This window comes from Amblyraja radiata, chromosome 15, assembly GCF_010909765.2.
Source record: "Amblyraja radiata isolate CabotCenter1 chromosome 15, sAmbRad1.1.pri, whole genome shotgun sequence".
Lineage (NCBI taxonomy): Eukaryota > Metazoa > Chordata > Chondrichthyes > Rajiformes > Rajidae > Amblyraja > Amblyraja radiata.
Window position 1 is genome coordinate 49,439,386 of NC_045970.1, and position 27,843 is coordinate 49,467,228.

The 27,843-nt window shown below is 47.4% G+C and overlaps 2 protein-coding genes and 1 pseudogene across 2 annotated transcripts; 2 read left to right on the forward strand and 1 right to left on the reverse strand.

The window, feature by feature from the left end:
- Positions 1–1,867, forward strand: part of LOC116981369 — a 63,122-nt pseudogene extending 61,255 nt beyond the window's left edge.
- An 11,505-nt stretch (positions 1,868–13,372) lies between these two features.
- Positions 13,373–24,105, reverse strand: LOC116981426 (interferon-induced protein with tetratricopeptide repeats 5-like). The gene is made up of 3 exons (XM_033034480.1): positions 24,040–24,105; positions 13,452–14,638; positions 13,373–13,401 (listed from the first exon to the last, which is right to left on the reverse strand). The coding sequence occupies exons 1-3, from the start codon at positions 24,042–24,044 to the stop codon at positions 13,373–13,375; spliced, it is 1,221 nt and encodes a 406-aa protein (XP_032890371.1). The 5' UTR covers positions 24,045–24,105.
- On the forward strand, positions 16,054–19,562 carry LOC116981510 (cerebellin-2-like). Its single transcript, XM_033034560.1, has 3 exons — positions 16,054–16,598; positions 17,499–17,618; positions 19,488–19,562. Exons 1-3 carry the CDS (start codon positions 16,272–16,274, stop codon positions 19,560–19,562), a joined length of 522 nt encoding a protein of 173 aa, XP_032890451.1. The 5' UTR covers positions 16,054–16,271.
- Positions 24,106–27,843: the final 3,738 nt, after the last annotated feature.

Consider the following 27,843-nt stretch of genomic DNA (forward strand, 5'->3'; position numbering starts at 1 on the left):
TCACTCGGGAGAAAATTCAAGAAAGTTTGAATTTCTCCAAGATTGACTTGTACACTTGTGGTTGAGTATTGCAACATTATATGGACGTAGTGGCCAGTGCGATATCCGTAATAACTCTTGCGGGTACCGTGGGAACTCCTGCGAACGGTGAACCCGGAAGCTGGACAGAGGGGACAGAAGGTGAGTAAAAATTATCTTCTGTGGGATTGAATTTAAAAAATAAATAAAAATAAAGATTTGCATCCGCATATGGACATCAACATATTCATGAGTTATGTTAATGTGATTCAAGAAAATAACTATAATCTTTAAAAGGGACTTTAAAAGGGACTTTACTGAAAGGTTACGCATTTTTATGGTCCGTGAGAAATTTTTCACATGTACTTCTTTGAGAGATACAGGTCGGAGTCCTCGGGTCCAGGGGTCCGGAACGCTACCAATCAATGTTGTACAGAGACCCGTGTAAGGAGTGAACTGCACATGCTGGTTTAAACCGAAGACAGACACAAAAAGCTGGAGTAACTCAGCGAGTCAAGCAGCATCTCTGGAGAAAAAAAGCTGATGTTTCGGGACGAGACACATCTTCAGACTCAATTCCGATTAGGCTGTCTGAAGAAGGGTTCCGATTCGAATCGTCACCTATTCTTTTTCTCCAGAGATGCTGCCTGACCCGCTGACTTACTCCAGCTTTTTATGTTTTTCTTCCCAGATGGTGCTGGTGGCGACCAGAAAGTTGTAAGATAGACTTGTATAAGAATCGCCTGAGGCCAAGTAGCGGAGGGTGATTGCTATGCGCAACCCTGGTTCCAGTGCTTTTCTCATTACAGTGTCAGTCTTCTTCAGCAGAGGTCCCAAATTATTCTTTAACTCATTAAAGAGCTCGGGTGAAATTCTGACAAAGTTTTTGAATGCACTTGTATCCTCTTCGCACAGCACATTAAGCAGTTGCTCATATTGTCCAAATTGAGCTCTCCGTTGAAAGATGGGCTTCACCCAGTGAGACTTCCTCTTAATTCTCTTTTTAATTAATCTCTCCCTTCTGCCTTCAAGCAAGCGTTTTCGATGCACATAGTGGGCAGCTGCATGCAGCGCGTCAATGAAAAAAACCAACATCCTGTACTCGAAATTACTTAGTATAGGCATGTCTCCAAATGAGCCGATTCAACCAAGGGAGGATATATATAGTGTGTGAAAAAAAAAGTTACATCATTTGTGTCACGTGTAGTTCACGATGTTCATTCAAGATTTAACGCAAAAGCTCGGGAAACGGACAAGTCACTCGCACAAATAACAGAAATGACGAGTACCGTGGGAACTCTTTATCTACCCCACGACCTCTTCACTCTGGTGACATCTTGCGTCAACTCGCCCCGTGAAAAAGCCCCATAACCGTACGCCTTCTTCACCACTCGATCTACTTGTGCGGCCACTTTCAGGGCGTTGTGGAGTTGGATGCCATGATTATTACAGAGTCTGACCAAGCTTGTGTGCGGTGCCTTAATTGAGACACTTGAATTGACATTTTGTTGATGATCTTCTGCAGGTTTGGTGCCCGTTTCTCTGACTGATCTACAGTGATCCCATCTCTCAACAAACCTTCACATTCAACCAGAGGTAGATCAGAGCTGCGTTGTGGAGGATGTGACGCCATTTCACGTGCGTCCGATGCGATGGTCAGAATAGAGGCACCAGCAGTGATTTCCCAGCCCGTTACTCAATGGTCACAAATTCACCTGGACGTTAATTGTTTGTCCACTAAATTCTGGGGTAAAAGGATAAGGATTAAGTTTATTGTTGTCACGTGTACTAAGATACACTGAAAAGCTTTGTTTTGCTTCCTATCCAAACAGACCAGAGAATACTGTACATAAGTACAGACGTTAAACTCAAGTACAATAGATAGAGCAAAGGGGAGATTAGTTCAGTTTAGTTTATTGTCACGTGTACCGAGGTGCATTGAAAAGCGTTTGTTGCGTGGTAACCAGTCAGCGGAAAGACAATACATGATTACAATCTCTATGACATGTCCACAGTGTAAGAAATGTTGCTGCAGGACTAGAGATTGTAATATGTGATTGTAGATCTGCTTCTGTGGTTAGCACGCAAATAATCGCCTGGGTTCGACACCATCTTTCTACACAAAGTGTAAAATACAGAGTGCAAAACTATAAAAGATGGGGTGAGAACTAATTGTTGTGTAAGAAGCACCATAGATGAGCTGCCATTTGATTTAGTTTGCAGGATACACTCCTGCATTTAAGAGTTCCAACATATGCAATATGTTATTTTAATTTTCGTTTAATGCTTTATGACCATTTGGGCACCTTTTTCTGGTCAATATTTTTAGTTTAGTTTAGCGACACAGAGCAGAAACAGGTCCTTCGGCCGACCGAGTCCGAGCCGACCAGCAATCCCCGCACACTAACGGTATTTACACACACTGGGGACTATTTACATTTATACTAAGCCAATTAACCTTCAAACCTGTAAGTCTTTAGAGTGTGGGAGGAGACCAGTGCACCCGGAGAAAACCCACGCTGTCGCGGGGAGAACGTACTAATGCCCCTGTCCTACTTAGGAAACCTGAACAGAAACCTCTGGAGACTTTGCACCCCACCCAAGGTTTCAGTGCGGTTCCCGGAGATTTTTGTCAGTCTCCCGATCTGCTCCCACTACCGGCAACCACCAGCAACCTGCGGGAACCGCACGGAAACATTAGGTGGGGCGCAAAGTCTCTAGAGGTTTCCGTTCAGGTTTCCTAAGTGGGACAGGGGCATAACTCCTTCCAGACAGCACCAGTAATCGGGATCGAACCCGGGTCTCTGGCACTGTAAGTCAGTAACTCTACCGCTGCGCCACCATTTCTGATCAATATTGTACAACATGCTGTAATATCAGAGCTAAAGCATTTAAATAATAAATAAAGCAGTAATAAAATGCAACAACTTTGGTGCATCATTCCGCGTCAATGCTGGAGGCTAAGTCGTATTCTTGGTCCACTCTATAGTGAACAGTGTCAGCTCAAAAACTTTCAAGTCTAAAGTCTAAAACCTGCACTCCAGCCTTTAACGCTGATAATAATGTTTACCCTCCTTCAGTGGTATTTTCACGTGTTGCAGTGAAATTAGATTTTTGCATACATGAGGTGCAGTGAGATTCTAATTTTGCATACAGCCCAGCAAAGTATTACTATATTTAAGTACAAAGTGTACAGAAATAGTCCACTGAGACCATACACCAGAGTTCGCCAGGTTTTGGCTCCATTTTCAAAGTCCTAGTAGCTTTCTGTGCAGTGGAGAGTGGGAGGGAGACACAGGGAGATTGGTGGGAGTCTGTGAGGCACAGGAGAGGGGGAAGGGGGGAGGAAAGTTGTGGAGGTTGCGTGGGGGTGGGGGAGGATTCATAGAGTTACCTAAAGTTGGACAAGTCATTGTTCGTACCATTACTTTTGTAAGTTACCCAAGTGGAATATGAGGTGCTCTTCCTCCAGTTTGCTTGTGGTCTCACTGTGGCAATGGGGGAGGCCCAGGGCAGAAAGGTCAGTGTGGGAATGGGGAGGGGAGTTAAATCAATTAGTAACCAGAGATCCAGTAGGCCTTGGCAGACCAAGCGTACGTTTAGTTTAGTTCAGTTTAGAGATACAGCACCGAAACAGGCCCTTCGGCCCACCGAGTCCACGCGGACAAGCGGTCCCAGCGCACTAACACTATCCTGCACACATATTAGGGACAATTTACATTTTTACTGAAGCCAATTAACCTACAACCTGTACGTCTTTGGAGTGTGGGAGGAAACTGGAGCAACCGGAGAAAACCCACACAGGTCACGGGGAGAACGTACAAACTCCGTACAGAGAGCACCCGTGGTCAGGATCGAACCCGGGTCTCTGGCGCTGTGAGGCAGCAACTCTACCGCTGCGCCACCGTGCCGCTTCAGCAAAAAACATAGATCAGACTTGATGGAATGGCGGAGACTTGATGGGCCGAATGGCCTAATTCTGCTCCTAGAACTTATGTAGTTGGTCACCGAGTCTACGCTTGGTCTTGCCGATGCACAGGAGCCCACAGTGGGAACTCCAGATGCAATAGGTTTCCCACACAACAGACATACAGGTTTGTAGGTTAATTGGCTTTGGTAAAATTGTAAATTGTTCCTAGTGTGTGTTGGATAGTGCTGGTGTACGGGGATGCTGGTCGTCACGGACTCGGTGGGCCGAAGAGCCTGTTTCTGCACTGTATCTCCAAAGTCATGGGCAACAGCGGTCCAGTGAGCAGCTTGAGGAAGGAGAGGCTAGAGAAGAGTATTTAGGTTAAAAAAGGAACATGAGATTTCCTTGGAAGGAAAAATTAGTTAGAAGCCAATGATGTTCCATGAGATTACTAGGAGCATGAGGGTGACCAGGGGAGTCATCTCTGGTTGGAAGCAGGGGGTGAGGATGGGGCCTTAGGTCTAGAGACACAGCCTGGAAACAGGCCCTTCGGCCCATCGATACCATGGAGACCACCGATCGTTCGATGTCATCCCACTTTCACATTATCTACACAGTTGGGGAATTTACAGAAGCCAATTAACCTACAAACCTGCTTGTTGTTGGAATGTGGGATGAACCCGGAGGAAAGCCATGCGGTCACAGGGAGAACATGCAAACTCCACACGGACAGCCCCCAGAGTCAGGGTCGAACCCAGGCCTCTGGTGCTGTAAGGCAGCAGCTCCACCCGCTGTGCCACCGTGCCGCCCAAGAGAGGAATCTGCACCCTAAGTATTTCCCTTTTCCACCACCTCATCTCCTCCCACCTTCGAAACGCTCCTTCGTTTAGCAGTATTGCTAAATTGAGGGAGTGCAGCGTTGGTTCACCAGGTTAATTCCCAAGATGGCGGGACGGACATCTGATGAAAGAACAGGTCGACTGGGCTTAAATTCACTGGAATTTAGAAGGATGAGAGGGTATCTTATAGAAACATATAAGATTCTTAAGAGATTGGACAGGCTAGATGGAGGAAAAATGTTTGATCGATGTTCAGGGAGTCTAGAACCAGAGGTCACAGTTTAAGAATAATAGACCTTCAGCCAGAGACGTTAGGTTAGATGAACTAGGTACCAATGTCTGACTATGGGAGTGTGTAGGGGGTCACCTGAAATGAACGGAATTGGGAGTCTGCCGGGCACCACCCGCTGCGTGAAGACCTAGGGGACCCCCCAAGGGGCCAAAAAATAGGTGTTAAATAGATGTGAGGTACCACTGAAATCCACTACCATGGTGTGCTTACTGCCACGCCTATACTAACAACACAAACAGCAGAAATTTATCCCTCTGCAAAAGGCCCGCCAGACCCCCCACAAAGGGCTTTAAAAAATGGGGCTAGCAGATAGTCGAGCAAGGTACCACTCACTAATAATGCCAAATGAACAAGTTGAGTTCATAGAGTACAAAATGGGTTACGCCGGACAAATAGTCCGCTGCACTACAGGTACCAGACACCCCAAAAATAGACACCCTAGACCCTGCTGTCCAACTAGGCTAGCCTAGATATTATGGGTACCAGTTAAAACCAAGTTTAAATGATCTATCACACCTTGGGTGATATAAAATGACATATGACAGAACAATTATCCGTTGCCTTGGGCTACCAGACCCCTTAAATGGACCCTTGGGCCCATCTACTAGCCTAGATATTAAAGGTAACGGCTAAAACCAGGTTTAGAAGATCAATCACAGCCTAGGAAATACAAAATCACCCATGCCAGAATAATAATCCATTGCCTTGGTCTTACCAGACTCCCCAAATAGTCCCTTAATTGCCCAACTGGGGGGGGGGGGGGGGGTCTATAAGATACCCCCTCATCCTTCTAAACTCCAGTGACAGTGTGGTCTCACCTCACCGTCGCGGAGCTGGCCGAGTCCAGAGCGGGTGGAGCTGTGGTGGACGCTGCTGCGGCCCGACCCCCGGAGATTCGGTGGCTGCAACTGCGGGTTTGGCGGGCGGCACCGGGAGCCCGCGGGTCCCTGCTGGGAGACCGCTTTTCAGGGCTTCCGCAACGGCGACTTCTCCCGCCCGAGTTGCGGGGTTGAAGAGCACCTGAGCGGGGCTTTACAGCACTGCCCCGCGCGGCTTGGAATGGCTGCGGGACTGCGAGCGCGCGCCGGGGGCTCTAACATCAAGACCCGGTGTGCGGCCTTGCATCACCCTGCGTGGCTTTAATGGCTGCGGGACAATTCGCCATCGCCCGCCGGGGGCTTTGACTTTGACTTTGACTCTGACATCGGGGGGGAGAGTGCAGTGGAGAGATAAGTTTTTTTGGCCTTCCATCACAGCAATGTGATGGATGTTTATGTAAATTATGTTGTGTCTTGGGTCTATTTGTTTGTAATGTATGGCTGCAGAAACGACATTTCGTTTGGACCTCAAGGGGTCCAAATGACAATAAATTGAATTGTATTGTATTGTATTGATAACAAGCCTAGTCTTTTCAATCTTTCCTCATATGACAGTCCCGCCATCCCAGGGATCAATCTCGTGAACCTACGCTGCACTGCCTCAATCACAAGGATGTCCTTCCTCAAATTAGGAGACCAAAACTGTACACAATACTCCAGATGTGGTCTCACATGAGCCCTCTACAACTGCAGAAGAACCTCTTTACTCCTATACTAAAATCCTCTTGTTATGCAGGCCAACATTCCATTAGCTTTCTTCATTGCCTGCTGTACCTGCAAGCCAACTTTCAGTGACCGGTGTACAAGGACGCCCAGGTCTCGCTGCACCTCCCCCTTACCTAACCTAACCCCATTGAGATAATAATTGGTGACGGCCCTGCTGTTCCTTTGGATCGATCAGCGACGTGGAGAGGGGGGATGTGTTACATGGGCAACGCCATATGACATCGCCCAGGCTTGCATCCGACCACACATCACGTGCATCACCCATGGTCAGTCATGACCAAGGGGAGCCTACTGCTATATTATTGATCTGTGAAAGAAGGTAAGTAAATATTGCAAATGTTCCAAAATTCATACTTACAATTTTAAACACGAGACTGAATGTAATGAATCTAAAGTACAGAACAAGTAGCTTCAAACTATTTGCTGACCATGCCACAGATGAAACATCCTAGAATGGCACAAATTGAGCCTGACAATAAACAACATTATTGAGTTTAATATTTTAAGCATACACTCACTGCATCACGACTGATATTGCAATTATGTCCATACTATAGGATGTCTGATACGGCTTTCCGTAGTTTTTCTTAACGACGGGAGATGACTCTGCAAGCTTATCAAATTAACGTCCATCCCTATTTAAGATAAATCACCATCAAATAACATAATATTCCACCTTAAATTGTACTTAGACCTGTTGTATTATTGATAGTTCATGTTGTATTATTGATAATTTATTCTATTTTTCTAATTTCTTTCTTTCTTTCTTTTTTTCTATCTATAAATATGAATAAATAATTAGAGGCAATGTTAATAGGTAACTGATAAAGGAGGATCCCAGCTACTTTGGTAACTGGGTACCTGGAAACCTGGATACTTAATATGTAATCGCTAAACAAAGTCTGTACCAGTTTGGATTATGTTATGCAAATGCCTCTAATAAAAATGTATTTTAAAAAAAATAAAAAAAATTGTGCTTAGACCTAAATAGCAATGTTTATTGCACAAATACCACAGGGTTTTTATATGCACTTGCCGATACTTGATCCTAACCACGTGTCAGTCATTGTACCTCTCTCAGGACATGTGCTCTGGGCTTGGCATTGCCCCATGGCATTGGTTTTAATGTAAATTATCAACTGAACACTATAACTGAATCATGCATGATATCCCGGCATTATAACAGCAAACTATAATTTTGTAGCAAAGTAAAACAACTTACCTCAAACAGACGTAAACAGTGATTCTTTACTGCAAAAACTTCCATCCAATGCGATGTTGATGTATTGTTTGGCTGCAGCTAAGGAGAGTTTGTCAACGCATTCAGCCAAATGGCCAAATATATAGAAAGCCAAACAGGACACTCTAACAGTTTATACTGACTATTAGCCTCTTGTCCCTCTTTTCTCATTGAAATGGGTTGTTGTGGAAATGGTCGATAAAGTGGTTAATTTTTTGACATGAGTCACTTTGTGTTCACTAGCCGAAGGTTGTGGTTGATCAGATAAACCTGGTTGAGCTCATATCTTTAATACCTAGACTAGCCTATTTGAGCCCAAGGACTTATTAGGGAGGAGTCTGGTAAGGCCAAGGCAATGGGTTATTATTCTGACATGGGTCATTTTGTATTTCCGAGGCTGTGATTGATCATCTCAACCTGATTTTAGCCGGTACCTTTAATATCTAGGCTAACCTAGATTGGCCCAAAGGCCCATTTAGGGAGTGTGATAGGCCCAATGCAGCAGATAATTGTTCTGTCATAGGTCCATTTATATTCCCCAAGGTGTGGTAGATCATTCAAACTTGGTTTTAACTGGTACCCACAATATCTAGGCTAGCCTAGTTGGACAGCAGGGTCTCGGGTGTCCATTTTTGGGGTGTCTGGTACCTGTAGTGCAGCGGACTATTTGTCTGGCGTAACCCATTTTGTACTCTATGAACTCAACTTGTTCATTCAGCATTATTTGTGAGTGGTACCTTGCTCGTCTATATGCTAGCCCATTTCTTAAGCCCTTTGTGGGGGGTCTGGCGGGCCTTTTGCAGCGGGAAAAATGTCTGCCACTTGTGTTGCTGATATAGACATGGCAGTGAGCACACCATGGTAGTGGATTTAAGTGGTTCCTCACTCGTCTATTTAGCATCCATTTTTTGGCCCCCTGGGGGGTCCCCCATGTCTACACTCAGTGGGTGGTACCCGGCAGACACCCATTTCCGTTCATTTCAGGTGACCCCCCTACACACTCCCACGGTCAGACATTGGTACCTAGTTCGTCTAACCTAATGTCTCTGGGTTGAAGGTCTATAAGGGGTAGGCCTTTTAGGACTGAGTTGAGGAAAAAACCTTTCACCCAGTGAGTTGTGAATCTGTGGAATTCTCTGCCACAGAAGGCAGTGGAGGCCAATTCACTGGATGTTTTCAAGAGAGTGTCAGATTTAGCTCTTAGGGCTAAAGGAATCAAGGGATATGGGGAGCAAGCAGTAATGAGTTTAGATGATCAGCCGTGATCATATTGAATGGCGGTGCTGGCTCGAAGGGCCAAATGGCCTACTCCTGCAACTATTTTCTATGTTTCTAGTAGAGCTGCTTCTTTGGTCTTCGCTGATCAAGGGGAGGTGTGAGCAGGGAAGACCGTGAACTAAATTGCAACAGGAGACGGAGCGCACGGAATGGAGGCGGCCCACAGCGGCACAGAGCGGTGGAGCAGCGGTGGAGGACTCCTACACCTTCCCTTGGCCAGGCCCACAGGGCAACGTCGCCAGGACAACGGGCCTTCATGGCCAGCTGCACCTAAAGCAACTTGGACTTTGAAAACGGCGGCAAAACCACTTGTTAATGGTCTGGGTGGACTATTTCTATACACTTTGCACTTAATCCAGGATTGCAACTCTTCAACCCTGTCTCACACCTTCCACTTTTATCTCCAACCATCTACCTACCCGTCCTTGTTCATCTGTTGCCGACCTCGTTTTATTCTGGCCTATATTTACCTTTGGTGCCCTCCACTATACTTTCAGTCTGAAGCAGGATTCTGACCCGTAACGTCAGCCATCCTTTTTCTCCAGATGTGCTGCCTGACCCGCTGAGTTACTCCAGTATTTTGTGCCTACCTTTGGTGTCAACCAGCATCTGCAGTTCCTTTCTACACATACCTATCAACGGGCCTTTATGACCTGCTGCTCTTAAAGCAACTGGGACTTTGAAAAATGGCGCCAAAACCTGGCGACTCCTGTAAATGGTCTCAGTGGACTATTTCTGTACACTTTGTACTTAATCCAGGATTGGCCTTCTATATATAGTAAGACCTTGCTGGGCTGTATGCAAAAAAAATGTTTTCACTGTACCTCGGTACACGTGACAATAAAGAACCATTGAACAAGCGTAAACTTTATTAATATCGGCTCAAAGCTGAAGTGCAAGTTTTAGACTTTAGAGATACGGCGTGGAAACAGGCCCTTCGGCCGACCGAGTCCTAGCGCACTAACACTATCCTACATACTAGGGACAATTTTACGTCATACCAAAGCCAATTAACCTACAACCCTGTATGACTTTGGAGTGTGGGAGGAAACCGGAGCACCCAGAGAAAACCCACACGGTCACTGAGAGAACGTACAAACTCCGTACAGTCAGCACCCGTAGTCAGGGTCGAACCCGGGTCTCTGGCGCTGTAAGGCAGCAACATTACCGCTACCCAACCGTGTAGCCCCTTGAATCCCCTGGAGCTGATCCTGTTCACCTTAGTGTGGACCAAGAAAACCACTTAGACTGCACCGTTGACGCGTAATGATGCACTAGAATTGTCGCATTTTATGAGTGATTTATTCATTGCTTTAATGCACAAACTCTGATATTACAGAATGTTAAACAATATTGATCATGAAACGTGCCCCAATGTTCATAACACTTTAAACAAAAAAGTTGAAACTCGTAATTGTCGGCATTATATCCTAGAAACTAAATCAGATTGCACATCATCGATGGTGCTTCTCACACAAAAATCAGTTCTAACTCCCTCTGTTATAGTTTTGCACCCCTCAGGTTCTCATTAACTCCCCCCCCCCACCTCACCTTAAGCCTCTGATATATTTCGATAGCATGCAACACAAAGCTCTGCATTGTCCCCCGGTATACGTGACAATAATGAACATAAACCTTAATCCTAAACCTTTAACAGTACACGTGACCATGAACTAAACTGAACTAATCTCCCCTTTGCTCTATCTATTGTACTTGAGTTTAACGGCTGTACTTATGTACAGTATTCTCTGATCCGTTTGGATAGGAAGCAAAACAAAGCTTTTCAGTGTATCTTAGTACACGTGGCAACAATAAACTTAATCCTAAACTTTTAACTCCAGAATTTAGTGGACAAAACAATCCAGGTTAATTTGTGACCATTGAGTAACGGGCTGGGAAATCACTGCTGGTGCCTCTATTCTGACCATCGCATCGGACGCACGTGAAATGGCGTCACATCCTCCACAACGCAGCTCTGATCCACCTCTGGTTGAATGTGAAGGTTTGTTGAGAGATGGGATCACTGTAGATCAGTCAGAGAAACGGGCACCAAACCTGCAGAAGATCATCAACAAAATGTCATTTCAAGTGTCTCCATTAAGGCACCGCACACAAGCTTGGTCAGACTCTGTAATAATCATGGCATCCAACTCCACAACGCCCTGAAAGTGGCCGCACAAGTAGATCGAGTGGTGAAGAAAGCGTACGGTTATGGGGCTTTTTCACGGGGCGAGTTGACGCAAGATGTCACCAGAGTGAAGAGGTCGTGGGGTAGATAAAGAGTTCCCACGGTACTCGTCATTTCTGTTATTTGTGCGAGTGACTTGTCCGTTTCCCGTAGATCGAGTGGTGAAGAAGGCGTACGGTAAGATGAGGAAGGAAAGTGCAGATGCTGGTTTACACCGAGGATAGACACAAAAGTCTGGGGTGACTCAGCGGGTCAGGCAGCATCTCTGGAGAAAAGGAATAGGTGACGTTTCAGTTCTGAAGAAGGGTCTTTACATGAAATGTCACCTATTCATTTTCTCCAGAGATGCTGCCTGACCCGCTGAGTTACTTCAGCTTTTTGTGTCTGTCACCATATACTATGCTTGCCTTCATAGGTCCAAGCATTGAATATAAGTCATAGATTCATAGTCATGGAGTGATACAGTGTGGGGCCCTTCAGCCCCAGTCACCCACACCACCCAACAATGTCCCAGCTACACTAGTCCCACTTGCCTCTGCTTGGTCCATATCCCTCCAAACCTGTCCTATCCATGTACCCGTCTAACTGTTTCGTTAACGATGGGATAGTCCCAGCCTCAACTAATTCCTCTGGCAGCATGTTCCATACACCCACCACCCTTTGTGTGAAAAAGCTACCCCTCAGATTCCTATTAACTCTTTTCCCCTTCACCTTGAACCTATGTCCCCTGCTCCTCGATTCCCCTACTCTGGGCAAACGACTCTGTGCATCTACCCGATCTATTCCTCTCATGATTTTGTATACCCCGATAAGATCTCTCCTCATCCTCCTGCGTCCATGGAGTAGAGACCCAGCCTACTCAACCTCTCCCTATAGCTCACACCCTCTAGTCCTGGCAACATCCTCGTGAACATTTTCTGAACCCTTTCAAGCTTGACAATATCTATCCTGTAACTTGGTGCCCAGACCTGAACACAATATTCTAAATGTGGTCTCACCAACGTCTTATACAACTGCAACATGACCTCCCAACTTCTATACTCTGACTGATGAGAAAAACATTTTTCACACACAGAGTGGTGAATCTCTGGAACTCTCTGCCACAGAAGGTAGTTGAGGCCAGTTCATTGGCTATATTTAAGAGGGAGTTAGATGTGGCCCTTGTGGCTAAAGGGTTCAGGGGGTATGGAGGGAAGGCAGGTACAGGATACTGAGTTGGATGATCAGCCATGATCATATTGAATGGCGGTGCTGGCTCGAAGGGCCGAATGGCGTACTCCTGCACTTATTTTCTATGTTTCTATGAAGGCCAAAGTGCCAAAAGCGTTTTTGACCACCTTATCTACCTGCGACTCGACCTTCAAGGAACCATGCACCTGTACTCTGAGATCCCTCTGCTCTACAACACTACCCAGAGGCCTAACATTTACTGTGTAGGTCCTGCCCTTGTTCGACGTCCCAAAACGCAACACCTCACACATCTCTGTATTAAATTCCATCAACTATTCCTCCGCCCGCCTGGCCAATCGATCAAGGGTATTAGCTACAGGAGATGTGCGGGGCATGTTTTTTTTACACAGAGGGCTGTGTGCGCCCGGAACTTGCTGCCGTGAGTGGTGGTTGAGGCACGATTGTGGCATTTGACAGACTTTTGGATGGGCCGATGGATATACAGGGAATGGAGACAGATAGCATTTGGTCTTGGCATCGTGTTCTGCACAGACACCGTGGGCCGAAGGGACTGTTCCTGCGCTGTACTGTGTTACGTTCTATGTTCTAGTGAGGAATGGTTGAGGAAGGACCGTTCTCGCCCTTACCTCCTGGTCCTGGTATCTCCAGCCTAAGTAGAAGGGCGCAATTCACGAAGAGCGCTGAGATATTCTTCGTTGCCACGATCCCACCGCAAGGCCTTTTCATAGCATTCAACAGCTTCAGAATTCTCCCCGGCTTCTCGGTGAAGAAACCCCAGGGTACCCCAGGCTCTGCTGTTGTGCGGGTTCCTGTTAATTTGCCTTCTTGCAATCTGCTCCAACTTAGTGTAACAAAGTTTACAATAAGTTGTGCCGCGCCGGATTTTAAGGCCTTCCATAAAATGGTGGATGGCGTTTGATTCAGAATTGTTATGATGCAGTTCATATAATCCAAGCTGTAACTCTATTGCCTGCTTTTCATCTGGAGAAACATCCTCTAAACTCCGGAGTTTGTTGTATATCTCCACCGCTTTATCTGATTCACCATTCATTAAGCAGATCCTGGCAAAATCCAGCTTTGCAAATACATTCGATGGCTTCAGTTGAAATGCCGTTCCACAATGGTGCTTGCAATGGCCGATCAACTCAGCCTCCAGGCCTGGGTCTCGACTGCCTTGATTTCTACGTAGAGCCAATAGTTTTTCCCTGTAACAGATACCCATTTGATGGTGCAAGATGGAAGAGTGCGGAGTGAATTCTAAGGCTTTCTTCAACAGCTCTATCGCTTTATCAACATTGCGCTGCATTCTGTAAAACTTTGCTGCATAGCGGAGCATAAATGGAGAATCTGGGCTTGTCCCCAACGCTTCTTCAACCAATTTATTCGCTTCTGCCTGTTGCCGGAATGCTTGGAGCCTGAGGGCCAGCATCACCCTGGCCACAGATTTACCCGGATCGAGCTCCAGCACCCGTCTCAGCTGTCTCACCAACTGACAAACTTCGGGGTTTTCCGGGATCACGGAACTCGGTTCCAGACGGTACAGAGCGGTGGCGTAGCCCATGTTCCACTCCGTGTTGTCGGGATCTTCCTCCAGAGCCCTGGCGAAACATTCCTTTGCCTCCTCGTAGCACTGAGAGTGGGAGCTCAGCAAAGACCACCCCTTCTCCCCCAGCACCTCGGGCACCGTGACGTGCGGGCCCTGTGTGAGGGGGCCACACATCACCTCCAGCTTGTCGAGGTAGGACTGGGCCTCGCTGAGTTGCCCCATGTGGTAATGCAACCAGGCCCGGTTGCCATGGGTGACGATGCTCCTCCTCTCAAATCCATCCCCATGGATCTCCCTCAGACGTCTCTCCGCCTCCTCTAAGTCACGGAGAGCTTCTTCGCAGTTGCCCTGCAGGTAGTTGATGTAAGCCAGCTGGTTGTGCGGCACGCCTTGGTGCTTCCCGCCGATGATAATCGAATCCTGCAACCTCTGCTTCACGTCGTCCAGGTCGACGATGTCCATCTGTGGGCCCCACGTGAAGTGGCACTGAAGCTGGCCGAGCTTCACCAACAAGGACTCCCTCAGTGTGTCGCTGCAAGAGAGCACAAGGTGATCAATGGGACAACAGACAAAAAGCTGGAGTAGCTCAGTGGGTCAGGCATAATCAAGGATGAGTCGCACCCTGGTCACTCCCTTTCCTACCCTCACCCAACGGGCAAGAGGCACAGAAGTGTGAAAACGGACACCTCCAGATTCAGGGACAGTTTCTTCCAAGCTGTTATCAGGCAACGGAACCATCCTATCACCAACGAGAGAGCGGTCCTGACCTTCCAGCTACCTCATCGGTCTATCTATGATCGGACTTTACCTTGGACTAAACGTTACTCCCTTTATCCTGGATCTGTGCATTGTGGACAGCTTGATTGTAATCATGTATAGTCATTCTGCTGAATGAATAGCACAAAGCAAAAAAAGCTCAAGTTTTAGCTGCATTTCAGCTCCACCCTCCTGATCTTAGGTTTCCCGGTACGGAGGAGGAGGTTCGGCCGGCTATTCAGTGGTGGGAGGAAGGGGGACCTCCATATCGGTTTGCCCCTGGACCTGACCAAGATGGCCGCTCACATGTCCCAGCAACGGACAGTCGAGGGTTCTCCCTGAGTCGAATGCCTGCCCCACTTCCGGGCCTACGTCCGGGACTCGTGAGCCCTTCCGTGAGCACTGATTGCCATGAAAGAGGGGTTAGATGCATCGTGGATAAGAATGGCAACACTGTAATGATAACAATGCCTGTACGGAGTTTGTACGTTCTCCCCGTGACCTGCGTAGGTTTATTGCGAGATCTCCATTTTCCTCCCACACTCCAAAGACTTGCAGGCTTGTAATTGTAGGCTGATAGTTTTGTTTAGTTTAGTTTACAGATACAATGTGGAAACAGGCCCTTCGGCCCACCGAGTCTGCACCGGCCCCGGTGCGATCCCCGCACACTAACACTATCCTACACACACTAGGGACAATTTACATATGTACCAAGCCAATTAACCTACATACCTGTACGTCTTTGGAGTGTGGGAGGGAACTGAAGACTGTCTGTGCGACACACTGGTGCTGTACACTGTCAGTAAACAATCATTTCCCCTCTCCCTCCCCCCACTCTCTCTCTCCCCCATTCTCTCTCCCCCCCACTCTCTCCCCCCCACTCTCTCTCTCCCCACTCCCTCCCCCCCACTCTCTCTCTCCCCACTCCCTCCCCCCCACTCTCCATCCCCCCCCACTCTTTCTCTCTCTCTCTCTCTCCATCACCCCCTCTCCCCTCCTTTCTCCCTCTTGGTTCTTGGTTCTTGGTTCTTGGTTTCTTGGTCCTCCAAAATATTCCAAATGAAATTTAAACTGGAGGTGGTGAAGAGAACCTCGCCCCCTCTCTACCCCCTTCTACTCTCTGCCACTTCTCTCTGCCCCCCCCTAACTCTCCCCCTCTCTCTTTCCCCCCCACTCTCTCTCCCCCTCCCCCCACAGTTCCACGTTGCCGTGGTGACGAGGCCTGAGGCCAAACCCCCGGGTCCGGACGACAACTCCCCCCTCCTCAGTCGTCAGTAGACCCCTGACTGACCTTGACCCCCGCCACACCCCCTGACCCCTGCAGGCCCAAAGTCTGTAACTAGGCCTCGCCTGGGCCTCAAGCCTCCAGCGGGTTGCCGCGACGACGGACAGTAGGGCCCCAGGCGGCCATGTTGGGGCTGGGACCCTCCCTCCTCCTCCTCACCCTCCTGCCCCGCCTCCTCCTGCCCCCTCTCCCCTACAGGGCCCAGAACGAGACAGAGTCAGTGGCCCTGGAGGGCCACTGCCTGGTGCTGTGCGACTCGGACCCCCGGCAGGGGCCCGGCGGTGAGGGGGGGCCGATGGCCAGGCCCAGACAGGCCTGTGGTGAGGGGGGGGTGGCGCTGGTGATGACGGTTCGGCCCGGCGGGCTGAAGGCGGCCTTCTCTGCCATCCGCGGCACCAGCCACGAACCAGCAGCCAACGGGAACGAGTCTAAAGCCATCCACTTTGACCAGGTCAGTGTCTGTGTGTGTGTGTGAGTGTGAGAGAGTGTGTGTGAATGTGTGAGAGAGTGTGTGTGAGTGTGTGTGAGTGTGTGTGAGTGTGAGGGAGTGTGTGTGAGTGTGTGTGAGTGTGTGTGAGTGTGAGGGAGTGTGTGTGAGTGTGTGTGAGTGTGAGGGAGTGTGTGTGAGTGTGTGTGAGTGTGTGTGAGTGTGTGTGTGTGAGAGTGTGTGTGAGAGAGTGTGTGTGAGTGTGAGAGACTGTGAGTGTGAGAGTGTGTGTCAGTGTGAGTGTGTGACTGTGTGTGAGAGATTGTGTGTGAGAGATTGTGTGTGTATGCGTGGGTGATTGTCCATGTGTTTGTTAGTGTGTGTGTGTCTGTGTGTGTGTTTATGTGGCTCTGCGTGTAGGTATATGTTTGTGTGTGTGTCTATGTCTGTTTGTGTGTGTGTGTGCATGTGTCTGTATGTCCGTGTGTCTGTCTTTGTGTGTGTGTGTGTGGCTGTATGTCTGTGTGTGTGTGTCTGTCTGCGTGTGTATACAGTATGACTCTGTGTGTCTGTATGTGTGTGTGTGTATTTATGTGGCTCTGTGTGTAGGTATATGTTTGTGTGTGTGTGTGTGCGCGTGTGTCTGCATGTCTGTGTGTGTATGTCTGTGTGTGTATACAGTATGTCTCTGTTGTGTGTGTGTGTGTGTGTGTCTGTGCGTGTGTGTCTGCGTGTGTCTGTCTGTGTGAGTGTGTGTCTGTGTGTGTGTGCCTGTCTGTCTGTGTGTATGTGTATACAGTATGTCTCTGTGTGCCTGTGCGTGTATCCACGGTTGGCCGGCAGGGACGCGATGGGCCGAAGGGCCTCCCCACCGTGCTACCCTCGCCACGGCCATCCCTCACCACCTCCCCTCCCCACCCGCAGGTCCTCGTCAATGTCGGACGCCATTTTGACCGGGACCTTGGAGCGTTCGTGGCTCCTCATCGAGGCATCTACAGCTTTGCCTTCCACGTGGTCAAAGTCTACAACCGGCAAACTATCCAGGTGAGGAGAGGCGGAGGGGGAGGGGTGAGGGTTTGGGGGATGGAGATGAGGGGAAGTGAGAAGCGTGGGTAAGGGGGTGGTGGGTCCCAAGGGTGCCAACAGAATTGGCACGCCGGGCCAATCAGACCATCACAAAATGGCCGACGTTCCATAGGTTTCTGGTTGGAGAGGATGGGAGGGGGAAGGGTTGAGGGGGGGAAAGATGGCCTTCGGATTTTGGTCAACGTTCCCATTATTCCAAGACTGCCTTGGGAGGGGGAGGGAGTGGGATGTAGCCCACTATCCCATCATGCCTAGGGCATGACCTTCACAAGATGGCCGACCCTCCCATCGTTCCAAAGCGCGGTTCGAGGTGAGGACAGCAAATGGGAGCCTGATCTTTCACCTTCTCCCACCTGATTCCCTCCCATTGACCAAAGGTCGTAGGTGGGGACGGAGGTCACACCTTCCTTTGGTTTAAGCCAACATTGGGTGAGAGTTGGGAGTGAGAAATTGCGAGAGACCAAGCCCGAGAGAGCATAGCGACCGGTGGGGGGAGGAGAGTGTCCCCTCTCCCATTAGTACGGAACTTTTGCATTTTTCAGCTTGAAATTGTGCAATATGGTGCATACTGTAGCGAGTCTTTTAACCTACACTTGAATGCAATATATGTGCTTTAAATTGGATTAGTTATGAATAAGGCCCACACATAAAGCCCCATATCTGACCCCCTGGACTTAACCTATTACGTTCAAGTCCACAGGTGCTTATCTAATGCAGTAATCCTTTATGGGGCACTTCATAGACCAAATTATGGATAACAAAATTTGCTACATTCATTGGCTTCCTTGTTATCTAACATGCTAGTTATTTTGTCAAAGAAGTCATCAGTTGGTTGAACACAATTCCAATCCATAAAATTATACTCACTCAGCTGTATAAGTATTCTGTTACAATTTCTTTCATTTTCGTAACAAACTGTCCTGAAGCAATTTACACCCCCAATAATTTCAGTATTTTGCTGTCTTCCTCTCAGCTGGGACTTTTCCGAAATGCAAAGTTCAATAACTATATATTTAAGCAATATTATTCTATTAAATGTGATCTTGAGAGTACATAATCTTTTCTGTGGTATTCATATAGTTAATATGTACCGAGGGTAAAGTTTTGTTCCAATGCTCCCCATTCCCAATTACTTCTACATTGAAGTGATTGAAATCCAACTGAAGTTTAAATGGCATCATAAAAGTAAAACCTCCGGAATGGATGATATTCATTACATGGTTGGTTGGGGTCAGTATCAGCACAATTACTATATTAAACTTTGAATCTTTAGATGTCCTGGTTCAAGCTAAAACTAAATACAAATAATAATCTCCTCACACATTCCCCTGCACGTATCTCTGTCACTCCTTTAAAATATACCCCTTCTTTGAACAAGCTCTTAAACATCACATCTGAATCAGTTTCCATCTGATTACACTCCTTGAGGATGTTCATCTACGTGTTCAATTAATAAAACAATGAGATTGGGGACATTTCCATTCAACCTGTCAAAGGAATTGGGGGGGGTTAGAAATAGTCAGTGAGGTAAGCAAACATAATAATTGAGTGGCAAATGACAATAGTGCTACCTTCCCAATATTTAACTGAAGGAAATAATGGGTTCAAGGCTGTATGTTGTGACAGACAGCCTGACACCTTGCATGTCATTTAATATTACACTTATCCCATCCCCCTGGATATTCCGGATTAATCAATTAAGGTTTTGTCAACTAATTACAAATCAGGCTAATTACAATCAATAACATTAGCCAACTCCGAAACATGAAGCGCTGAGCATTGGGATCCAGACATTATGGATCTCAGTTCCCCGCTCATATCTGGCAGTGTTCTCCGTGGAGCGATTTTGAAAGGGGGCAGGCTGAGCAATCACTGATCACTGGCCTAGGGGGTTCCCAGTGAGGGAGGGGTGCAACTGAGTGGGGAGAGGGTGTGGATGAAGGGTGTCCCCCCCTCCCAGGGTAGGTAGCTGGGACATGTTGGCAGGTGTGGGCAAGTTGTGCCGAAGGGCCTGTTTTCACACTGTATCACTCTATGACTACATTATACCTCCAACATGCATGAATGCTTCAAAATCAAGTGATCGAGTTTTATTGCCATATACTCAAGCATAGAAACATTGAAAATAGGTGCAGGAATAGGCCATTCGGCCCTTTCGAGCCAGCACTGCCATTCAATATGATCATGGCTATTCATCTAAAATCTGTACCTCTTTCCTGTTTTTTCCCCATATCCCTTGATTTTATTAGCCCCAAGAACTAAATCTCTCTCTCTTGAAAACATCCAGTGAATTGGCCTGCACTGCCTTCTGTGGCAGAGAATTCCACAGATTCACAACTCTCCGTGTGAAGAAAGTTTGTCCTCATCTCACTCCTAACTGCCCTCCCCCCCCCTTTATTCTTAAACTGTGACCCCTGGTTCTGAACTCCACCAACATCGGGAACATTTTTCCTGCAGTTACAGTAAGTGAAAATCTAGCAGGCAAGCAGGATGCTTTCTCCAACCACCCCCATTTGAAGTCCACTATCTTCCACCGTTTCTACCCAGTGCTTGGTACTTACTTCCAGCAGCCACTGGTTGTCCTCCAGGATGCACTGAGCTGCAGCCTGATCCATGCCGGTCACCTGGGCGAATTTGGCACAGAGACTCTCACGGCAGCGGCGCAACGCTTCTGATGCCTTGCACTGAAGCTGCTCCATGGCCGGAGTTGCAGTGAGCGACTAGCCAGCCCGGCAAACACTCGCCAGCCCCACTCCCCATCCACATCTGTCCCAGTCGCTGCTGCTGCTTCCAACACCCATGGCCCATGCAGTTGATACGAGTTTTGAAATTTTCGTTGATCACAGAATTTCTCACAAAAGAGCGAGGGAAATTTATGATCAGCGTGATGGCGAAATGCGTGATTCTCACGCTCAATGCATGGGAGTTGGCAGCCCTGCCTCTCTATCCCCCTCTCTCCCCCCTCTCTCTCTCTGTCTCCCCTCTCTCTCACCCCCTCCCTCTCTCCCCCCCTCTCTATCCCCATCTCTCTCCCTCCCTCTCCCTCTCCCTCCCCCTCTCTCTCTCCCCTCTCCTCCCTCTCTCTCCCACTCTCTTCCCTCCCCTCTCTCTCCACCTCTCTCTCTCTCCTCTCTCTCTCCTCTCTCTCCCCTCTCTCCCGCCCTGGAGAGGAAAAGACTACAAAAAGTAGTAAACACTGCCCAGTCCATCATCGGCTCTGACCTTCCTTCCATTGCGGAGATTTATTGCATTCGCTGTCTCAAAAAGGCTGGCAGTATCATCAGAGATCCACACCATCCTGGCCACACACTCATCTCCCTGCTACCTTCAGGTAGAAGGTACAGGAGCCTGAAGACTGCAACAACCAGGTTGAGGAATAGCTACTCCCCACAGCCATCAGGCTATTAAACCTGGCTCGGACAAAACTCTGATTATTGGTGGCCCATTATCTAGCAATGTTATAAAATTTTGAGATTTTAAAAATCAAGTCTGCAATTTATCCCATCAGATAAAGCATAAAAAATAAGTTTAATTTGACACCTAATTCACTTTCATATCTCAAGTATTTAAAAAGTTATGGCCATTTTCATACTGGGAAATGAGCATCTTGTTCCCTATTGATTTTCTATGGACGTAACAAAAAAGCTGTGATCGTGAACAGTCAAAAGCCCATAACTTTCTTAAAAATTAAGAGAACTGAATGAAATTTTCAGTTATCATAGATTGAAGCATTCTGAAACAAATTTAAATTATCTTACTTGGATGACCTGAAATTAAAGCATATAATTAGTTAGTTACCTAATTGTAGCTAATTTCAGACTTCAATTACTAGATCTAAACATCTATCCATTTCTTAATAAATGATTAACATTTTTAAATAGCCTAAATGTCCAAATAATATTCACAAATAATTCACAATAAAACATGATTTTTAAATCTCATTTACATTAATTTATAGACCAAATGGAAGGAATTTAGTGTTCAATTGCTGTAAATAAATGCCCATTTTAAATCAGCTTTCTAGTGGGATCCTGTGAACGCGCTGGTTTAGAACGTTCACATTGCGGTAGATTTGTGCCTCAAATGCCCAGAAAAATACTGCGGGATATAATGGGCCCAAAATGAGCTACTCGCAATATTAAACTTTGTATAAAGGGATCTTTAGAAGCCCTTTTTAATGTAAAAATATACAGCTTACCTTCAGATATTTGCTTTATGAGACCCTGCGGTTGCTGGTGGCCGCGGGTTTAGAGATTGATTTTTAAACTACTATAACTATTATACGAGGCCTTTAAAACTAATAATAGCTTTTGCGACGGGGTCTTTCAGCGATTTTTCGTTAATAACTAACTAGGCTGAACATCTTCGATTTGAACAGCCTAAAGAAAATTGCGTTTTAAACCCGCCCCCCTCTAAACGGCGCCAAAATCGCGCACACCCGCAGCGGCAGATTTTCAGCGACGCTTCAGGTAGGCTTTGCAACATACCTACATTATCTGCTATTTGCACTTCAGTTTATTTGTTTATGTGTGTATATATTTATATTGTGGTATATGGACACACTGATCTGTTTTGTAGTAAATGCCTACTATGTTCTGTGTGCTAAGCAAAGCAAGAATTTCATTGTCCTGTCAGGGACACATGACAATAAACTGACTTGAACTTGGATCTTGCGAGTGGGTTTTTGTGGAACGTGATCGATTGGAACGTTGCGGTTGCAGTGAATTTGAACCCCATATCGGCAGGAAAAACACTGCCGGTTCGTATGGGGCCAAAATCACATTTATGCCATGGAAATTTTGATTAAAGTCATCCTAAGAAGCAAGTTTATATGTAAAATTTACGACGCCTTATGTTTGTCCCCTACGTGAGATCCATCCCGTTGTCGGTGTTGACGACGTTAGAAGTCGCTTTTTTAATTCACTCCAGCAACTAAATTGTCCCGCGATTTTTTTTTTAAACTTCCGAGAACGGAAGTCGGAACGATTTTTCAGCATCAGCTAGCAGCCCGAGAAAATATATCCCGGACAGGCAGGAGAAAACGGCATTTTAATCCTACCCCCCCCCCCCCCCCCCCCCCCCCGCCTCAAAGGCGCGAAGGTCGCGCACACGCCAGTGGCAGAACTGCAGCGCCGCTGAAGGTAAGTATTGTAACATACCTATGAACTGGGCTTGTAGTCACTGGAATTTAGAAGGATGAGAGGATATCTTATAGAAACATATACAATTCTTAAAGGATTGGACAGGCTAGATGCAAGAAAGATGTTCCCGATGTTGGGGGAGTCCAGAACCAGGGGTCACAGCTTAAGAATAAGGGGTAGGCCATTTAGGACTGAGATGAGGAAAAACCTATTTACCCAGAGACTAGTGAATCTGACAGAAGACAGTGGAGGCCAATTCACTGGATGTTTTCAAGAGAGAGTTAGATTTAGCTCTGAAGGCTAATGGAATCAGGGGATATGGGGAAAAAGGGGGAACGGGGTAATGATTTTGGATGATCAGCCATGATCATATTGAATGGCGGTGCTGTCTCAAAGGGCCGAATGGCCTACACCTGCACCTATTTTCTAGGTTTCGGGTCAAGACCCTTCTTCAGACAGGACAGTCAGGGGGGAGGTGAGGAGGGTCTTCCTTCAACTCCTGCACTCAACCCAATATCAGTCCAGTTTCTGTAATCTTTCATCACACTTTACCGCTTCCTGTGCCGCATCCTCTGTCTCAATTCCTGTCTTTGGCACGGTGACCAGAACTCACACCAGAGCTCCCGATATATTTTGACCAGAGATTAACACAGATACACCCGTGATCACAACCCCACCCCATCTTGTCAGCTTCTGTTTGTCACTTAGATCATCCCCTCAGGAGATTTGATGCCGACTGCACGGAGTTTGTACGTTCTCCCCGTGACCACGTGGTTTTTTTCCCTGGGTGCTCCGGTTTCCCCTCCCACACTCCAAAGACGTACAGGTTTGTAGTTTGATTTCGCGTTGGTAAATATTGCAAATTGTCCCTGGGTTGCGTCGGATAGTGCGAGTGTACGGGGTGATCGCTGGTCGCCGTGGTCCCGGTGGGCTGAAGGGCCTGTTTCCGCGCTGTATCCCTCTGAGATCTTCAGTTTCCTCCCACACCCCAGAGACGTACAGGTTTGTAGGTTAATTGGCTTGGTATCAATGTAAATTGTCCCCAGTGTGTGCAGGATAGTGTTTTTGTGCGGGGATCGCTGCTCGAGGTGGACTCGGCGTGCCGCATGTGCTGTTTCCGCGCTGTATCTCTAAAGACTGAAAACTAAGCTTCTCTACTCATCCACCTAATGTCGGCGTCAGTGCTTTGAGAAGGTCCTGAACCCGATATCACTGTGCAAAGTGAAGATGTCCCTTACCTCATGCTGCTGTTCAGGATTCCGTCTTCCTTCCGAGAAATGGATGGACCAGAGAAAGTGTGCGGTGTTTTTATAGTCCATTGATTGTGATGAGTCCAGATAGTTCACGCCCTGAAAGTGGAAATGAAACTGAAAAAAATCAAGACTTCCCATTTCTCTGTGCAGTCTAGTTGTGAAACTGAAAAACCTTGGTTCTAATTCCAAACCAGTGATGTTGGATTTACAGACAAATGCGGGCAAACCTTCACTTCAATTTTTAATGCCTACACGTACATAGAAACATAGAAAATAGGTGCAGGAGGAGGCCATTCGGCCCGTCGAGCCTGCACCGCCATTCATTGTGATCATGGCTGATTGTCTCCTATCAATAACCCGTGCCTGCCTTCTCCCTATATCCCTTGACTCCACTAGCCCCTAGAGCTCTATCTAACTCTCTCTTAAATCCATCCAGTGACTTGGCCTCCACTGCCCTCTGTGGCAGGGTATTCCATAAATTCACAACTCTCTGGGTGAAAACGGTTTTTCTCACCTCAGTCTTAAATGACCTCCCCTTTATTCTAAGACTGTGGCCCCCGGTTCTGGACTCGCCCAACATTGGGAACATTTTTCCTGCATCTAGCTTGCCAGTCCTTTTATCATTTTATATGTTTCTATAAGTACCCCCTTCATCCTTCGTAAACTCCAGTGAATACAAGCCTAGTCTTTTCAATCTTTCCTCATATGACAGTCCCGCCATCCCAGGGATCAATCTCGTGAACCTACGCTGCACTGCCTCAATAACAAGGATGTCCTTCCTCAAATTAGGAGACCAAAACTGTACACAATACTCCAGATGTGGTCTCACCAGAGCCCTATACAACTGCAGAAGAACCTCCTTACTCCTATACTGAAATCCTCTTGTTATGAAGGCCAACATTCCATTAGCTTTCTTCACTGCCTACTGTACCTGTAAGCCAACTTTCAGTGACCGGTGTACTAGGACGCCCAGGTATCGCTGCACCTCCCCCTTACCTAACCTAACCCCATTGAGATATTAATCTGCCCCCTTGTTTATGCCGCCAAAGTGGATAACTTCCCATTTATCTATATTATACTGCATCTGCCACGCATCTAACATATCATTCGACCTGTCCAGGTCACCCTGCAATCTCCTAGCATCCTTTTCACAGTTCACACTGCCACCCAGCTTTGTGTCACCCGCAAACTTGCTAGTGTTGCTCCTCATTCCCTCTTGAAAATCATTAATATATATGGTAAACAGTTGCGGCCCCAACACAGAGCCTTGCGGCACTCCACTCGCCACTGCCTGCCATTCTGAAAAGAACCGGTTCACTCCTACTCTTTGCTTCCTGTCTGCCAACCAATTTTCTATCCATGTCAACACCCTACCCCCAATACCATGTGCTCTAATTTTATTCACCAGTCTGCCGTGCGGGGCCTTATCGAAGGCTTTCTGAAAGTCTAGATACACTACATCCACTGGCCCTTCATCCATTTACTTGTCACTTTGTATTCACTAGACAAAGTGGCGGAAGTGGCGGCTCTGCCCAAGCAGCTGCGGCTCGCCTGCAGTCCGTCTGTCTTTTCATTTTTTTTTTTGTTTTCCTTTGTCTTGTTCGATGTATGTTTAGTTTATTTTTAGTTGTGTGTGTGTGGGAGGTGGGAGAAACTTTTTTGTCTCATCCTTCGGGGGGGATGTGACATTTTCTTTGTCTTATCTCCGTCTCCGTCTCCATCTGCGATGAGGCCCATTCGCGGAGCTGGCGGCCTCCAACTGGGAACAACCTCGAGGCTCCTGAGGCAGAGCCAGGACTTAAAACTTACTTACCATCGCGAAGCTGGCCGACTTCGGGGCTGTGGTGGCGCTGCGGCGACAGCCCGACTTTGGAGCCTCGGAGGCTTCGGCCGCGGGCCCAGTGGACGACAACATCGGGAGCTCGCAGGTCCCAGGTTGGTGACCGATTCTCCGGGACTCCCGCAACAACAGCTTGTACCTGTAGTGCAGCGGACTATTCGTCTGGCGTAACCCATTTTGTACTCTATGAACTCAACTTGTTCATTCAGCATTATTTGTGAGTGGTACCTTGCTCGTCTATATGCTAGCCCATTTCTTAAACCCTGTGTGGGGGGGTCTGGCGGGCCTTTTGCAGTGGGAAAAATGTCTGCCATTTGTGTTGCTGAGACAGGCGTGGCAGTGAGCACACCATGGTCATGGATTTAAGTGGTTCCTCACTCATCTATTTAGCATCCATTTTTTCCCCCTTGGAGGGTCCCCCAGGTCTACACTCAGTGGGTGGTACCCGGCAGACTCCCAATTCCGTTAATTTCAGGTGACCCCCTACACACTCCCACAGTCAGACATTGGTACCTAGATCGTCTAACCTAATGTCTCTGGGCTGAAGGTCTATAAGGGGTAGGCCTTTTAGGACTGAGTTGAGGAAAAAACTTTTCACCCAGAGAGTTGTGAATCTGTGGAGTTCTCTGCCACAGAAGGCAGTGGAGGCCAATTCACTGGATGTTTTCAAGAGAGAGTCAGATTTAGCTCTTAGGGCTAATAGAATCAAGGAATATGGGGAGCAAGCAGTAATGATTTTAGATGATCAGCCATGATCATATTGAATGGCGGTGCTGGCTCGAATGGCTGAATGACCTACTCCTGCAACTATTTTCTATGTTTCTAGTAGAGCTGCTGCTTTGGTCTTCGTTGATCAAGGGGAGGTGTGAGCAGGGAAGACCGTGAACTAAATTGGGAAGAGCTACATGAAAATTGCAGCTTTGCAACAGGAGACGGAGCTCACGGAATGGAGGCGGCCCACAGCGGCACAGAGCGGTGGAGCAGCGGTGGAGGACTCCTACACCTTCCCTTGGCCAGGCCCACCCTGCAACGTCGCCAGGACAACGGGCCTTCATGGCCAGCTGCACCTAAAGCAACTTGGACGTTGAAAACGGCGCCAAAACCACTTGTTTATGATCTGGGTGGACTATTTCTATACACTTTGCACTTAATCCAGGATTGCAACTCTTCAACCCTGTCTCACACCTTCCACTTTTATCTCCAACCATCTACCTCAGGCCCGTACGAAGCACGGGGGGTGGCATGACAGGATTACAAAAAAACTTAATGTGAAATAGTGTGCGCGCAGCGCACATCATGAGCGCGAAGCGTGAAGTCCCCCGATGCCAGGGTCCAGGGCCTGTTTAAGGGCTCTGGAAGCTCAGGGGTTTTAGATGCTCTCTGATGCATTCTGAACCCTATTTTGGAGCATTTTTGCACCAGATTTATGACCAATATTTCAGAAATTAACAGGTATCTGAGGTAGCTTTTTCACACAAAGGGTGCTGGGTGTATGTAATGAGCTGCCAGAGAAGGTAGTTAAGACTGGGACTATCCTAATGTTTAAAAAACATTTGGACCCGTACATGGATAGGACAGATTTAGATGGATATGGGCCAAACGTGTGTGAGGGTACTAGTTTAGATGGGACATGTCGGTCGGTGTGGGCAAGTTGGGCTGAAGGGCCTGTTTCCACACTGCACCATTCTATGACTAAAAAGTGAAGAAGAAAAATGAATGTAGATAAGTAGAGCAGATTTGAAAGAGGAGTGAAATGTAAAGGCAGAGAGAGGTTTATGAGTGGAAAGGAACATAGGAAAGGAGGGGGGAGAGTGGGCTTGGGTGAAGGGAATGGGTGAAGGGAAAATAGTCACAAAGTGCTGGAGTAACTCAGTGGGTCAGGCAGCATCTGCGTAGAATATGAATAGGCGATGTTTCACAGAGTGCTGGAGTAACTCAGCGAGTCAGGC

Coding starts and splice junctions, on each gene's coding strand:
- LOC116981510 (XM_033034560.1), top strand. CDS start 16,272: ATGTTGGGGCTGGGACCCTCCCTCCTCCTCCTCACCCTCCTGCCCCGC. Junction 16,599..17,498: donor AAGCCATCCACTTTGACCAG/GTCAGTGTCTGT, acceptor CCCCACCCGCAG/GTCCTCGTCAATGTCGGACG. Junction 17,619..19,487: donor ACAACCGGCAAACTATCCAG/GTGAGGAGAGGC, acceptor CATATCTGGCAG/TGTTCTCCGTGGAGCGATTT.
- LOC116981426 (XM_033034480.1), bottom strand. Junction 13,402..13,451: donor CATCCACCATTTTATGGAAG/GCCTTAAAATCC, acceptor TGTTACACTAAG/TTGGAGCAGATTGCAAGAAG.